The sequence below is a fragment of the Mirounga angustirostris genome, unplaced genomic scaffold, assembly GCF_029215605.1.
Source record: "Mirounga angustirostris isolate CCGP_5_RB_7025 unplaced genomic scaffold, mMirAng1.0.hap1 SCAF_6, whole genome shotgun sequence".
In the NCBI taxonomy this organism is placed as follows: Eukaryota; Metazoa; Chordata; class Mammalia; order Carnivora; family Phocidae; genus Mirounga; species Mirounga angustirostris.
This window is the reverse complement of record NW_026991714.1, coordinates 118,599,020-118,615,606: the sequence shown is the minus strand read 5'-3', so window position 1 is coordinate 118,615,606 and position 16,587 is coordinate 118,599,020. Positions and strand designations below refer to the sequence as shown.

The 16,587-nt window shown below is 38.0% G+C and overlaps 1 protein-coding gene across 5 annotated transcripts in view; it reads right to left on the bottom strand.

Annotated features, from left to right (window-relative positions):
• KIF20B (kinesin family member 20B) overlaps positions 1-16,587 on the bottom strand; it is a 78,804-nt gene that overhangs the window by 60,839 nt on the left and 1,378 nt on the right. For 4 of the 5 annotated variants that reach the window (XM_045878388.2, XM_064594999.1, XM_064595000.1 and 1 more), the window contains exons 2-5: positions 14,011-14,158; positions 993-1,079; positions 772-888; positions 20-158 (exon numbers count right to left, since the gene is read on the bottom strand). In XM_045878388.2, coding sequence (XP_045734344.1) covers positions 20-158; positions 772-888; positions 993-1,079; positions 14,011-14,157 — 490 coding nt within the window. In that variant the 5' untranslated portion in view covers position 14,158. Of the gene's footprint in view, positions 1-19; positions 159-771; positions 889-992; positions 1,080-10,994; positions 11,161-14,010; positions 14,159-16,587 lie in introns of those variants that run through there. The other variant, XM_064595001.1, reaches the window with a different exon arrangement.

Genomic DNA, 16,587 nt, shown 5'->3' with positions numbered 1-16,587 from the left:
GTAAAAATAATAAGTTTACCTTGAAATGTATATGTTTTGCCTGAATTGGTTAGCCCATAAGTAAAAATCAGCCGACTTTGTCCTTTCAAGAGGTCTTTTACTGGCTGCATAATGCAACCCTGGAAGAATTCCTTCTGTGTAGTTTCTGGGCCAAAAACCTAATAAGCATTTTTAAAAACAAGTCTTTTTAGAAAATTCAAGTAAATTTTTACAATCAATTCTACCCCCATAACTCATGTTTTAAAAATTTATTTTTTTAAGCTTATTTATTTATTTAAGTAACCTCTACAGCCAACATGGAGCTCAAACTCATGATCCTGATATCAAGAGTTGTGTGCTCCCCAGACTGAGCCAGCCAGGCACCCCTCATGTTTCAAAAACTTAAAAGATTTCTTTTACAAGATTCATATACTTAGGATAGGTGCCATATCCCCAACTCTCACAAATATACATGATAGTTTAACTACTGTCAGAAAGTTTTCAAGATAGAAATCTGACCTAGTCAATCAAGTTTTCATTTAAATTTTGAAAGAACATTTCTTAAAACAAAAAAGGTTAAAAAGCTATATAGTAATTTATTCACTTCCAATTATATATTTACAAACCTGAAATTTGAGTCCTACTCTTGAGAAAAAAATACCAGTGCCTAACACCTAAGTTCCATAAGCACATGATGTATATAGTTCATTATATACAATTATGTAGCTATTTAGCCTAAGTCAAATCTCTTCTACTTAAAAGAAAAATTTTCAGTTTCACATAAGCACTTACCTTGGAAAAACTGAATTTCTGTGCCATCTGCCCAGAGCTTTTCTCACTTAACCGACCAAGGATGCTTTGAGGATCTTTCAGCAGAATAGTCTGTGAGTCCAGCATATATACACAGCCCTAGAACACATAAATAAATATAAAGAATCCCACAATAAATAAATAAAAACAATGGTATTTTGTCCATTTAATGAAAGTAAAATCCAATTAAAGCCACCACAAACCTCAGACTCATGTTCTTTTTCTGACTGTGTAAATGGTCTTATTCGAAGACAAACCTGGAGATAATCTTTGGATTCCAAACTGTTTGCCTTAAAAAAGAAGAACAAAATAACTGTATTTAAAAAATGCAAAATATGGCTTTTCAGAAATCACCTTTCTTTAAGTGGCTATTACATTACAAACTGAGACTATACAGAACCTCTAAGCAAACAGTGCTTCTTCTGTTTGTAACCATTTTATATGTCTAAAGAGAAGCAAATCTACTTAGAAAAAAACACCATAAAAGACTCTGTTTCCCCTACCTTCTATATTTATACTTGAAGTTTACAATATACCTCTTCTCCATAAAATCAACTTTGACAACTAAATACAAATAACAGGGCTCTAAGTCACTAAAACATAGTACTCTAGAATAAATTACATGTAACCAGAATAGTCTATTAATCCAAATTTCAAATCCATCTAAAATTTTTTTGCTGGGGCGCCTGGGTGGCTCAGTCGTTAAGCGTCTGCCTTCTGCTCAGGTCATGATCCCAGGGTTCTGGAATCGAGGCCCGCATCGGGCTCCCTGCTCAGCGGGAGGCCTGCTTCTCCCTCTCCCAATCCTCCTGCTTGTGTTCCTTCTCTCGCTTTGTGTCTCTCCATCAAAATAAATAAAATCTTTAAAAAAAAAAAAAAAAAACTTTTTTGCTATACAGCATTCTCTTTATTCCTTCCTTGGGGGAAGAAATGAGTTTAGTTCATTTCTTAAAATAATTCTAAAGAAATGTGTTTTGTTTTGTTTTTTAAGTAAAAAGGGAACAATTACTTAAATACAACTTACTAAAGAAAAACAACCAAAAAACCACCCAGAAACTAGAAAATCTGAACAGTCCTATATCTATTAAAGAAATTCAACTTACATTCAAATAAACAAAATAATCCCACAAAAAAACGCCAGGCCCTGGTAACTCATTAGTCAATTCTCTCAAACACTTTAGGATATAATCATACAAATCACAGAGAAGCCTTTAAGTAAGTAATCTCTACACCAACATGGAGCTCAAACTCATGATCCTGAGATCATGAGTTGAAAAGTGTTTATGTAAGAGAACGCTTTTCAACTAATTCTGAGTATGACATAACCTTGACACCACAATCTGACAAAGATATCCTCAGAAGAAATTACAGAACAATATCCCTAATTAAGATAGATGCAAAAATTCCCTAACAAAGTATTAGCAAATATATAAAATAGGACAGTACATCCTGACCAAAAATGTTTAATCTTAGGAATGCAAGGTCAATTTAACATTCATAAATCAATTTGGGTAAATAACCACACTGAAAGAATAAAGAAATGTTCATCTCTAGGGGCGCCTGGGTGGCTCAGTCAGTTAAGTGACTGCCATCAGCTCAGGTCAATCCCAGAGTTTTGGGATCAAGCCCTCAGTGGGCAGTCTGCTTGTCCCTCTCCCTCTGCCTCACACTTGCTCATGCTTTCTCTCTCTCTAATAAATAAATAAAATCGTTTAAAAAAAAAAAGAAATGTTTATCTCTAATAGGTGTAGGGGGAAAAAAGCATTTGAATGATGACATGAAATTGACACAAGTATTCAACATCCATTCATAATAATTCTCAGCAAAGTGGAATAGAGAGGAACTTCCTTCACCTGACAAAGGACATTTACAAAAACCTACAGCAAGGGGCGGAGCAAGATGGCGGAGGAGTAGGAGACCTGGATTTCGTCTGGTCTCAGGAATTCAGCTGGATGGGGATCAAACCATTCTGAACACCTACAAACTCAACAGGAGATCGAAGAAAAGAAGAGCAACAACTCTCTCATCAGAAAAGCGACCACTTTCTGGAAGGTAGGAAGGGAGGAGAAGTGAATACAAGGCGATATTCGGGAGGATAGACGGCAGGGGAGGGGGCCTCCATCGGCCGCTTCTGGCAAGTGACAGAGCCGCGGAGCACAAAATCAGAACTTTTAGAAGTCTGCTCCGCTGAGAGACATCGCTCTGGTGGCTAAGCAGGGGGTGGAAGCCTCGTGGGACAGTGTGGTCTCAGGACCCTCGGGGTCACAGAAAGACCGGGGGTGCCTGAGTGCAGCAGAGCTCCCAGGTATCGGAGCGGGGAAGCCGTCTGTAGAGATGGAGCCAAGGAGCGGGCTCTCAGCTCAGGGTTGCCATAAACCGTGATCCGTGGCACAGTCAGGCCACTGCTCCTCCAGCAGGGAGCCAACAAGCAGTAGATCCAGGGAGACTCCCCTTCCTCCCCTAGGAGGAGCGGCACGGGAGCACACCACAGGAATCAGTTGGGTTTGGAGACTCCACACCGAGTCGGGTGCCAGAGAGAGAAACGCTTGGTCACAGACCAGGTGAGCACGGAATGTGGCCAGAGACCAGGGAGACAGGAGTTACAGACTGCTTTTCTCTGGGGGCGCACTGAGGAGCGGGGCCCCGAGCTCTCGGCTCCTCCGGGGCGGAGATTGGGAGGCCGCCATTTTCACTCTCGTCCTCCAAAGCTGGACGGAAAGCTTGCAGGGAACAAAAGCTCCCGAAAGCAAACCCAAACAGATTACTTAGCCTGGACCAGGCAAGGGCGGGCCAATTCCGCCTCCGGCAAAGACATTTGGGAACCACGGCAACAGGCCCCTCCCCGAGAATATCAGCAAGAACAGCCAGCCAAGACCAAGTTTACGGAGCAATGAGAACGGCAGAACTCCAGCGCTAGGGGAATACTGCACATAGAATTCATGGCTTTTTTACCATGATTCTTTAGTCTTTCAAAGTTAATTTTTTTTTTACCTTTTTTTTTTTTATTTTTATTTTTCCCTTTTTCAACCAACATCTTATCAATCCCTTTTTTAAAAAACATTTTTATTTTTCACTTTTAGAATCATATTCTATCCCTTCATAGTAGTTACCCTTATTTTTGACATATATATATATATATATAAGTTGTTCTCTCTCTAAAATTTTGAGATACAGTTTCTTCTAACAGATCAAAATATACCCTAAATCTCTAGTATATGGCTTTGTTCTACTCTCCCGCCTGATCACATTCTCTTTTTCTTTTTTAAATCCTCTTCTTTTTTCAAACAACTTCTTATCAATTCCTTTTATAAAATTTTTTGTAATTTTCATCTTTACAGTCATACTCCATCCCTTCATCATATCAACCCTTATTTTTGTACATATATAAGTTTTTCTTTCTTTAAAATTTTGGGAGGCACTTTCTTCTAACAGACCAAAATACACCCAAAATCTAGTGTGTGGCACTGATCTCTGCACCAGCCTGATCATATTTGATCATATTCTGTTTTTTTTGTTTTGTTCTGTTTTTGTTTGTTTTTATCTTTTTCTTTTTTTGTTCTCTCCCTTTCTTTTCCCCTGGCTTCAGGTCTTTTCTGATTTGTTTAGAGTATATTTTCGGGGGATGTTGTTACCCTGTTAGCACTTTGTTCTCTCATTCATCTATTCTCCTCTGGACAAAATGACAAGATGGAAAAAAATCACCTCAACAAAAAGAACAAGAAGTAGTACCAACTGCCAGGGACATATTCAATACGGACATTAGTATGATGTCGGATCTAGAGTTCAGACTCTTGACTTTAAAGATACTAGCTGGCCTTGAAAAAAGCATGGAAGTTATTAGAGAAACACTTTCTGGAGAAATAAAAGAACTAAAATCTAACCAAGTCGAGATCAAAAAGGCAATTAATGAGGTGCAATCAAACATGGGGCACTAAATGCTAGGATAAATGAGGCAGAAGAGAGAATCAGTGATATAGAAGACCAAATGATGGAAAATAAAGAAGCTGAGAAAAAGAGAGATAAACAACTACTGGATCACGAGGGCAGAATTCGAGAGATAAGCAATACCATAAGACGAAACAACATTAGAATTGGGATCCCAGAAGAAGAAGAAAAAAGAGAGAGAGGGGCAGAAGGTATATTGGAGCAAATTATAGCAGAAAACTTCCCTAATTTGGGGAAGGAAACAGGCATCAAAATCCAGGAGGCACAGAGCATCCCTCTCAAAATCAATAAAAATAGGTCAACACCCCGACATCTAATAGTAAAACTTACAAGTCTCAGGGACAAAGAGAAAATCCTGAAAGCAGCTCGGGAGAAGAGATATGTAACCTACAAGGGTAGAAACATTAGACTGGCAACAGACCTATCCACAGAGACCTGGCAGGCCAGAAAGGACTGGCATGATATCTTCAGAGCACTAAACGAGAAAAATATGCAGCCAAGAATACTATATCCAGATAGGCTGTCACTGAAAATAGAAGGAGAGATAAAAAGCTTCCAGGACAAACAAAAACCAAAGGAATTTGCAAACACGAAACCAGCCCTACAACAAATCTTGAAAGGGGTCCTCTAAGCAAAAAGAGAGCCTAAAAGCAACATAGACCAGAAAGGAACACCAACAATGTACAGTAACAGTCACCTTACAGGCAATACAATGGCACTAAATTCCTATCTTGCAATAGTTACCCTGGATGTAAATGGGCTAAATGCCCCAATCAAAAGACAAAGGCTATCAGACTGGATTAAAAAACAAGACCCATCAATATGCTGTCTGCAAGAGACTCATTTTAGACCAAGAGACACCCCCAGATTGAAAGTGAGGGGGTGGAAAACCATTTACCATGCTAATGGACACCAAAAGAAAGCTGGGGTGGCAATCCTTGTATCAGACAAATTCGATTTTAAACCAAAGACTGTAATAAGAGATGAGGAAGGACACTATATCCTACTTAAAGGGTCTATCCAACAAGAAGATCTAACAATTGTAAATATCTATGGCCCTAACATGGGAGCAGCCAATTACATTAGGCAATTAATAACAAAAGCAAAGAAACACATTGACAACAATACAATAATAGTGGGGGACTTTAACACCCCCCTCACTGAAATGGACAGTTCATCTAAGCAAAAGATCAACAAGGAAATAAAGACTTTAAATGACACACTGGACCAAATGGACTTCACAGACATATTCATAACATTCCATCCCGAAGCAACGGAATACACATTCTTCTCTAGGGCCAAGGAACATTCTCCAGAATAGATCACATCCTAGGTCACAAATCAGGTCTCAACTGGTACCAAAAGACTGGGATCATTCCCTGCCTGTTTCAGACCACAAAGCTTTGAAACTAGAACTCAATCATAAGAGGAAAGTTGGAAAGAACTCAAATACATGGAGGCTAACGAGCATCCTACTAAAGAATAAATGGGTCAACCAGGAAATTAAAGAAGAATTTAAAAAATTCATGGAAACCAATGAAAATGAAAATACAACTGTTCAAAATCTTTGGGATGCAGCAAAGGCAGTCCTAAGAGGAAAGTATATAGCAATACAAGCCTTTCTCAAGAAACAAGAAAGGTCTCAAGTACACAACCTAACCCTACACCTAAAGGAGCTGGAGAAAGAACAGCAAATAAAGCCTAAACCCAGCAGGAGAAGAGAAATAATAAAGATCAGAGCAGAAATCAATGCAATAGAAACCAAAAGAACAGTAGAACAGATCAATGAAACTAGGAGCTGGTTCTTTGAAAGAATTAACAAGATTGATAAACCCCTGGCCAGACTTATCAAAAAGAAAAGAGAAATGACCCAAATCAACAAAATCATGAATAAAAGAGGAGAGATCACAACCAACACCAAAGAAATACAAACAATTTTAAGAACATATTATGAGCAACTCTATGCCAGCAAATTAGATAACCTGGAAGAAATGGATGCATTCCTAGAGATGTATCAACTACCAAAACTGAAGTAGGAAGAAACAGAAAACCTGAACAGACCTATAACCACTAAGGAAATTGAAGCAGTCATCAAAAATCTCCCAGCAAACAAAAGCCCAGGGCCAGATGGCTTCCCAGGGGAATTCTACCAAACATTTCAAGAAGAATTAATACCTATTCTTCTGAAACTGTTCCAGAAATTAGAAATGGAAGGAAAACTTCAAACTCGTTTTATGAGGCCACCATTACCTTGATCCCAAAACCAGACAAAGACCCCATCCAAAAGGAGAATTACAGACCAATATCCTTGATGAACAGGGATGCAAAAATTCTCACCAAAATACTAGCCAATAGGATCCAACAGTACATTAAAAGGATTATTCACCACGACCAAGTGGGATTTCTCCCTGGGCTGCAAGGTTGGTTCAACATCCACAAATCAATCAACATGATACAATACATTAACAAAAGAAAGAACAAGAATCATATGATCCTCTCAATAGATGCAGAAAAAGCTTTTGACAAAGTACAGCATCCTTTCTTGATCAAAACTCTTCAGAGTACAGGGATAGAGGGTACATACCTCAATATCATAAAAACCATCTATGAAAAACCTACAGCGAATATCATGCTCAATGGGGAAAAACTGAGAGCTTTCCCCTAAGGTCAGGAACGCGGCAGGGATGTCCACTATCACCACTGCTATTCAACATAGTATTAGAAGGCCTAGCCACAGCAATCAGACAACAAAAAGAAATCAAAGGCATCCAAATCGGCAAAGAAAAAGTCAAACTCTCACTCTTTGCAGATGATATGATACTTTATGTGGAAAATCCAAAAGACTCCACCCCAAAACCGCTAGAACTCATACAGGAATTCAGTCAAGTGGCAGGATATACAATCAATGCACAGAAATCAGTGGCATTCCTATACACCAACAACAAGAGAGAAGAAAGGGAAATTAAGGAGTCAATCCCATTTACAATCGCACCCAAAACCATAAGATACCTAGGAATAAATCTAACCAAAGAGGCAAAGGATCTGTACTCAGAAAACTATAAAATACTCATGAAAGAAATTGAGGAAGACACAAAGAAATGGGAAAACGTTCCATGCTCATGGATTGGAAGAACAAATATTGTGAAGATGTCAATGCTACCTAGAGCAATCTACACATTCAATTCAATCCCCATCAAAATACCATCCACTTTTTTCAAAGAAATGGAACAAATAATCCTAAAATTTGTATGGAACCAGAAAAGATGCCGAATAGCCAGAGGAATGTTGTAAAAGAAAAGCAAAGCTGGCGGCATCACAATCCCGGACTTCCAGCTCTATTACAAAGCTGTCATCATCAAGACAGTATGGTACTGGCACAAAAACAGACACCTAGGTCAATGGAACAGAATAGAGAGTCCAGAAATGGACCCTCAACTCTATGGTCAACTCATCTTTGACAAAGCAGGAAAGAATGTCCAATAGAAAAAAGACAGTCTCTTCAACAAATGGTGTTGGGAAAATTGCACAGCCACATGTAGAAGAATGAAACTGGACCATTTCCTTACACCACACACAAAAATAGACTCCAAATGATTGAAAGACCTCATTGTGAGACAGGAGTCCACCAAAATCCTAAAGGAGAACACAGGCAGCAACCTCTTTGACCTCAGCCGCAGCAACTTCTTCCTAGAAACATCACCAAAGGCAAGGGAAGCAAGGGCAAAAATGTACTATTGGGACTTCATCGAGATAAAAAGCTTTTGCACAGCAAAAAAACAGTCAACAAAACCAAAAGACAACCGACAGAATGGGAGAAGACATTTGCAAATGACATATCAGATAAAGGGCTAGTATCCAAAATCTATAAAGAACTTATCAAACTCAACACCCAAAGAACAAAGAATCCAACCAAGAAATGGGCAGAAGACATGAACAGACATTTTTCCAAAGAAGACATCCAAATGGCCAACAGACACATGAAAAAGTGCTCAACGTCACTCGGCATCAGGGAAATCCAAATCAAAACCTCAATGAGATACCACCTCACACCAGTCAGAATGGCTAAAATTAACAAGTCAGGAAACGACAGATGTTGGCGGGGATGCGGAGAAAGGGGAACCCTCCTACACTGTTGGTGGGAATGCAAGCTGGTGCAACCACTTTGGGAAATAATATGTTTGAAAGCAGAGCTACCATACGATCCAGCAATTGCACTACTGGGTATTTACCCCAAAGATACAAATGTAGGGATCTGAAGGGGTACATGCACCCCGATGTTTATAGTAGCAATGTCCACAATAGCCAAACTGTGGAAAGAGCCAAGATGTCCATCGACAGATGAATGGATAAAGAAGATGTGGTATATATATACAATGGAATATTACTCAGCCATCAAAAGGAATGAGATCTTGCCATTTGCAACAACATGGATGGAACTGGAGGGTGTTACGCTGAGCGAAATAAGTCAAACAGAGAAAGACATGTATCATATAACCTCACTGATATGAGGACTTCTTAATCTCAGGAAACAAACTGAGGGTTGCTGGAGTAGGGAGTAGGGTGGGAGGGATGGGGTGACTGGGTGATAGACACTGGGGAGGGTATGTGCTCTGGTAAGCGCTGTGAATTGTGCAAGACTGTTGAATCACAGATCTGTACCTCTGAAACAAATAATGCAATATATGTTAAGAAAAAAAAAAAGAAGAAGATAGCAGGAGGGGAAGAATGAAGGGGGGGGAAATCGGAGGGGGACACGAACCATGAGAGACGATGGACTCTGAAAAACAAACTGAGAGTTCTAGAGGGGAAGGGGGGGAAGATGGGTTAGCCTGGTGATGGGTATTAAAGAGGGCACATTCTGCATGGAGCACTGGGTGTTGTGTACAAACAATGAATCATGAAACACTACATCAAAAACTAATGATGTAATATATGGTGATTAACGTAACAATAAAAAATTTTTTAAAAAGATAAGTAACAATACAAGGATTTCTGCTCTCACCATTTTTATCCAACTCTGTAGAAGAGGTTCTAGTAAGTGTAATCAGGCGGAAGAGAATCGGGGGGGGGGAGGGAGGGAGGGAGGGAGGGAGGAAGGAAGGAAGGAAGGAAGGAAGGAAGGAAGGAAGGAAGGAAGGAAGGGCATCCAGTGTGGGAACAAATAAAATTGTCTTCATTCATAGATGACATTAACATCTACATACAAAAATCAAACAGAATCTACAAAAACGTTACTAGAACTATTAAATGAGTTTAGCAATGTAACAGGATACAAGATCAATATGTAAAAATCAATTATTCTTGGGCACCTGGGTGGCTCAGTTGGTTAAGCGACTGCCTTCGGCTCAGGTCATGATCCTGGAGTCCCTGGATCGAGTCCCACATCGGGCTCCCTGCTCGGCAGGGAGTCTGCTTCTCCCTCTGACCCTCCCCCCTCTCATGTGCTCTCTCTCATTCTCTCTCTCTCAAATAAATAAATAAAATCTTTAAAAAAAAAAATCAATTATTCTTTTATATACTGGGAAGAAAGTCAGAAACTGATTTTAAAAAGCAATACCATTTGGAATAGCATCAAAATTCATGAACTAGTTAAGGGATAAATCTGACAAAAGATGTGAAAGACCTATGCCCTGGAAACTACAAAACAATGTTCCGAGAAATTAACACCAAAAGAAATTGAGATACACCTTGCTCATCGTTCAGTAAACTCAATATTGTTAAGATGTCAATTCTTCCAAAACTGATCTACAGATTCAGTGCAACTGCAATCAAAATCCCAAGAGGCTTTTGTTGTGGCAGTTGACAAGCTCATTTAAAAATTCACACAGAGTTCAGTAATGACCTGTACCTCTGAAACTAATACACTATATGTTAATTGAATTAAAAATTTTTTTGAATTTAAGTTTTTAAAAAATCAAAATAAGTAAATAAATAAAATCTTTAAAAAAACAAAATAAAAATAAAAGTTAAATAAATAAATAAAACATGGAAAAAATATTGAGATCCAAGCAACCCACAATACATACAGGAAAAACTTTAAAGATAAAACCTACATTTTTAAGCCCAGCATGTTGTTTTCTTTTTCCTAAAATGCAGAATGTCCAGTCCATTTATGGACACCAGACAACCATAGAAGTATATTTCTCACTAGCCTGTTTTGTCCATACCAGCTTCTAAATTGCCAAAATAATTCTGTTGAGAGATTTTCAATGAAAGGTTCAAAAAAAATTTTTTTAATAAAAATTCACAGAGAGGGGCACCTGGATGGCTCAGTTGGTTAAGCGTCCAACTCTTGATCTCAGCTCAGGTTTTGATCTCAGGGTCCTGAGTTCAAGCCCCACATTGGGCTCCACACTGGGCATGGAGCCTACTTAAAAAAAAAAAAAAATTCACATAGAAATGCAAAGTACCTAGAATAGTCAAAACAACTATAAAAAAGAAATTTGGTGGGCTAACATAACATTACCTGATTTTAACACTACAGTGATCAAAATAGTGGGGTACTGGCAGAAAGACAGACAAATCAATGAAATAGAATATTCAGAAATAACCCTCCCCATAGCATATCTGATTTATGATAAAGGTGGAAAGGAAATGCAGTACAGAAAGTACAGCTTTTTCAACAAATCAGGCTAGAACAACTGGATACCTATATGTAAAAAAAAATAAGAATTTGGATACACACCTCATATTGTATATAAAAATTAATTCAAAATGGATATCTTAAATGTAAAAATAAAACTATAAAACTTCTAAAAGAACACATAGAAGAAAATCTTTGTGGACTTGAGTTAGGCAAAGATTTCTTAAATATGACACCAAAGGGACAATCCATAATAGAAAAAATTGATAAAATTAAAAACTTCTGTTCTTCAAAAAACACTATTAAGGGATAACAGGCAAGCCATAGACTGGGAAAGAATATTTACAAAGTATGTATCTGACAAACAGATACATCTGAAAAGTATAAAGAACACTTAAAATTAAATAATAATATATAAACAAACAACCCAATTTTTTTAAATGGGCAAAGATTTAAACTGACACTTCACCAAAAATACAATAATGACAAATAATCACATGAAAACATATTCAACATCTTTAGTTATTAAGTTAAATGCAAATACCAATGTGATACCAATACACCTATTAGGATAGCTAAAAATAAAGACTGCCCAGAAAAGCCAAGATAAAACTGAAGGAGAAGAACAGAGTTGGAGGACTGACACTATACAACTTCAAGACATACTATAACGTTACAGTAATCAAGACAGTGTGGAATTGGAAAAAGAACAGAATCCATCAATGGAACAGAATATAGGGCTCAGAAATAGATGCACATGAATATAGTTTACTCACCTTTGACAAAGGCAATACAATGGAGCAAAGACAAGTCTTTCCAACAAATGGTGCTGCAATAACTGAACATCCACATGCAAAAACATTAATCTAGAAAAATTATTCTTATACCCTTCACAAAAATGAATTCAAAATAGATACAACCCTAAATGTAAAACACAAAACTGCTAAAGTACTAGAAAATCCAGATGACCTTGGGTTTGGCAATGACTTTTTAGATTCAACACCAAAGGCATTCTTAGCTTGTGAGCAATACAAAAACAGGCCATTGCTTACAGACCCTTGTGTTAAGTGAAAGAAGACAGACATAAAAGTTCCATGTATATACCAAGAGACACTTATCCCTTCCTCCCTTTTTTACTTTCTTGATTTATTTTTTTAAGATTTATTTATTTATTTGAGAGAGAGAGAGAGTGTAAGCGGGGGGAGGGACAGGAGGGAGAGAGAGAATCCCAAGTGGACTCCCCACTGAGTGCAGAGCCCCAACATGAGGCTTGATCCCATGACCCTGAGATCATGACCTGAGCTGAAATCAAGAGTCAGATGCTCAACCGACTGAGACACGCAGGCACCCCTCTTTCTTGATTTATGATTAAACGAGCTCAAGTAAAAAACCCCTGGCATATGATGGATATTAAATAAGTATTGTTTATTTTTATTTATGTTCCCTTTCCCCCTCCATCATTCTTTATAAAATGGGTTAGTCCATCTCTCTAAGGCATCAAAATTAACAATCAAAAATGTAACAAATAGAATATAAATGGATTGAAAAGTAAATGTGTAAGAAATAAAGTCTAGGGGCACCTGGGCGGCTCAGTTGGTGAAGCAGCCGACTCTTATGATTTCGGCTCAGGTCATGATCTCATGGTCCTGGAATCAAGCCTCTATCAGGCTGCATGCTCAGCCGGGGAGTTTGCTTGTGGACTCCCTCTCCCTGCTGGAGCACTCTCTCTCTCCCTCTTTCTCCCTCTCTCTCTTAAACAATAAATAAATAAATCTTAAAAAAAAAAAAAGGAATAAAGTCTACAAAGACACACAACAGTGGTAGTAGGTAGGGTGGTAGAAGGAAGGACTTTTACTTTTTAAACACTATTGAGTTATTTTAACTAAGGCCTGCAATTCCTAGGGGCATAGTGGAATATTTTACATTTTTGAGGGAATCACAGCAGTATTTGACATATGTTGGAACACCATGAACTATTAGCTCAAAGTAGTTCACAGTTTCAGTGTTAGATCATACTATTTCTTTTGTTGTCATATCTTGGTGAAGCTGGATTTTTCAGTGGTTGCTGTGATTTAAAAAAAAAAAAAAAGTACTACCCCAAAACAAAGAGGAATGGGAAATAAGGTTGGCAATACCTAATCTGATTCCAAAGCTTGAAGTGTCTAAAAGGTATTATCTTTACAGTAAATAATTGTGGTAATTTTTTTTTTTAATTTTATTATGTTATGTTAGTCACCATACATTACATCATTAGTTTTTGATGTGGTGGTCCACGATCCATTGTTTTCGTGTAATACCCAGTGCTCCATGCAGTACGTGCCCTCCTTAATACCCATCACCGGGCTAACCAATCCCCCCTCCCCTCTCCCCTCTAAAACCCTGTTTGTTTCTCAAAGTCCATAGTCTCTCATGGGTGGTAATTCTTAAAGAAAGTAATTTTTTTATTTACATTAATTTTTTTCAAATGGCTCTTGCTTAAGGTATAGATAGTTATATATTAAGTAGTTTGGACCTACTACTTAGAAGAACTGTTACGTATTTAGGGTGCCATGAAAAAATTACTGAGATAGAAGGTTGCCTCAAACCCCCCAAGTCTAGAAAGCTCTGGTCATACCTGTCGGCAAGTGTGTGAGTGCCACACACACTTCCACTCAAAATCATGATAATCAACATAATACTTTTCTTGTACTTACCTCAGTGCTTGAAGCAACTAAGGAAAATTCACGAGAGAGATTAAGCTTAACGCCATCAAAATTTATTTCTGAAGGCCTTGCAATTGGGTCAGCACTAAAAACATAAGATGGTCTAGGCACTCCATCTTGATTTAAATCGGATTCCATTCTGCAAGAATAATAGTAACTTTAGATAATTTTAATAAATTAGCATAGAAGCCACCCACAGTTTAAGAATTCTGAGTCCTGTCCACTACTAACCCCCATATAACTAGATTTCCAGAGAAGGAAAACATTAGACTGCCTCATCTATAACATGATGACCCATGGAAAAGACAATGATCAAATTATTTACAGATTCTGAATCAATAATATTGGACACAGCCTACCACTACTATTCATATGACCCAACCTATAGGTAGATTCATCCAAAGAGATTCATGAGTAAAGGTAGCCCATTATGTAAGACAGTATAAAATATTCAATCTCTGCCTGAAATCCTCTCAGAAATCAAGTAAGAGTAAATTATAATCTTCTGTTATTTTAGTTATTTAATGTCTTCTGAGAATGTTACCTACAAACTCTGTAATGTTTTAGCATTTAGGAGTAAAACTCAGTTATCTGGACAATTTAACTCTTTCCACTGAATTCTTCCAAATAATGCAAGCAAAAAGTAAAGTACTGTATGTTAACACATTCAAAACAGAACCTGACACATTATAAGTCTTAAAAATTAAGGTGAATATGGAATAATGCATCAAAATGTTACAACTAAATTAAACCTTAACTAAAAAACTTTTAACATTCTAATAGTTATTGACAATCTGCGAGGTGCATAATACCAGGGAGAAAGAGAGCTCCCTACTGTTCTTTGACAATATTATGAAATATCCAGAACGGTGACTCCCAAACTAGGGTTCATGGCTCAGGAAGGTAGTAATGGGCATCCATATATGTTATATATAAAAAAGCCAAAGATGGCCCTTGTATGTTGTTTACTTCTTAACAGAAGGCCAGAAATGTTAATTCAAAAACCCATTAGTGCCAGACTCAAATTTTTACACATCAATTTGCTTTTAATATAGCCCAAATAACCTTTTTTTTTTCTAAGTCATTTAGAGCCTAACTAGTTTGCACATCCCAGGAAACTATACCCAACTTCTGCTAATCACAAACAAATTCAGGACTATAAAGACCCAAACCACTAATGCCTTTTGGAGTTCTCTGACCCCGGGACTCCCCACTATGCTGCTGAGCAAAATCACTTAAGACCATGAGCCCCAACTCTAATTCTTCCTCTCCTTCCCCTCCCAATCCCCTAATTCCCTTGCCTTTTTCCCCTTCTAGGTAGTGGTCCTTCACTCTACTTTCTGGAAGGTCTCACGCTGTGGGGGACTTCCGTTGCATGCAATCCTGTCAAAGTGCTACCCCAATAAAGCTCCTTATGTGATGCTGCTACACTGTGGTCAGATATTTCTCCTTCATCAGCCCTGAAATCCACAAACTCAATACAACAGGGTTGTTTTTGTTTTTCCTAAATCTCAAAAAGACAAAGGAAATTACTTACTGTCAGCAAAGCCCAACAAACTACAGGACCAACCAACCATACACTTAAACAAGTTTCGTACCTTGGTTGCTTTTGTCTTTATTGTATTAATCAGTGACATAATAAAAATGGGGTAATTACTTAAATACAGTTTGACAGAATATTTCAAACATGCAATGTATGGGTGAAAATTAAGAAAAGGGGTATCCGATAGAGTAAAAATAACCACTAATCTGGAACATAGGGGAAAAGTTTGCAAAAACATTAAAGCACTGGCTTGACATTACATAACTCAGATTTTATGGAAATGCCCACAAAATTGGAAGATAAATTTCACTCTTTGCCGTCAATTAATTTTTGGTTTAAAAAAAAGATAGGGGCGCCTGGGTGGCTCAGTTGGTTAAGCATCTGCCTTCAGCTCGGGTCACGATCCAGGGTCCTGGGATGGGGGGAGCCCCACAGGTGGCTCCCTGCTCAACAGGAACCCTGCTTCTCTCTCTCCCTCAGCCACTCCCCTTGCTTGTGTTCTCTCACTCTCTCTCAAATAAATAAAATCTTTAAAAAAAGAAAAGATAAATCCTTTATTAAATTACTGAATTAAAAATAATTATACCTCTTTTATTTTTTTAATTTTTAATTTTATTTTTTAAAGATTTTATTTATTTATTTGAGAGCGAGAATGAGAGAGAGAGAGAGAGCGTGAGAGGGGGGAGGGTCAGAGGGAGAAGCAGACTCCCTGTCGAGCAGGGAGCCCGACGCGGGACTCGATCCCGGGACTCCAGGATCATGACCTGAGCCGAAGGCAGTCGCTTAACCAACTGAGCCACCCAGGCGCCCCAATTATACCTCTTTTAAAAAGTAAGGTTATAGTATTTGTACTTGTTCGTATGTTCAGTTTCAATAAACTAACTGCCTCTTAACATTTATAAAATTGGTGAGATGTACCGTCACATCCTGTACTTTTGGTTAACTTCTACTTACGTGTGAGAACTTCTCCCTAACAATACTATAAATCTCTTGACAGCAAGAACTTTTCCTTATACTACTCTGTA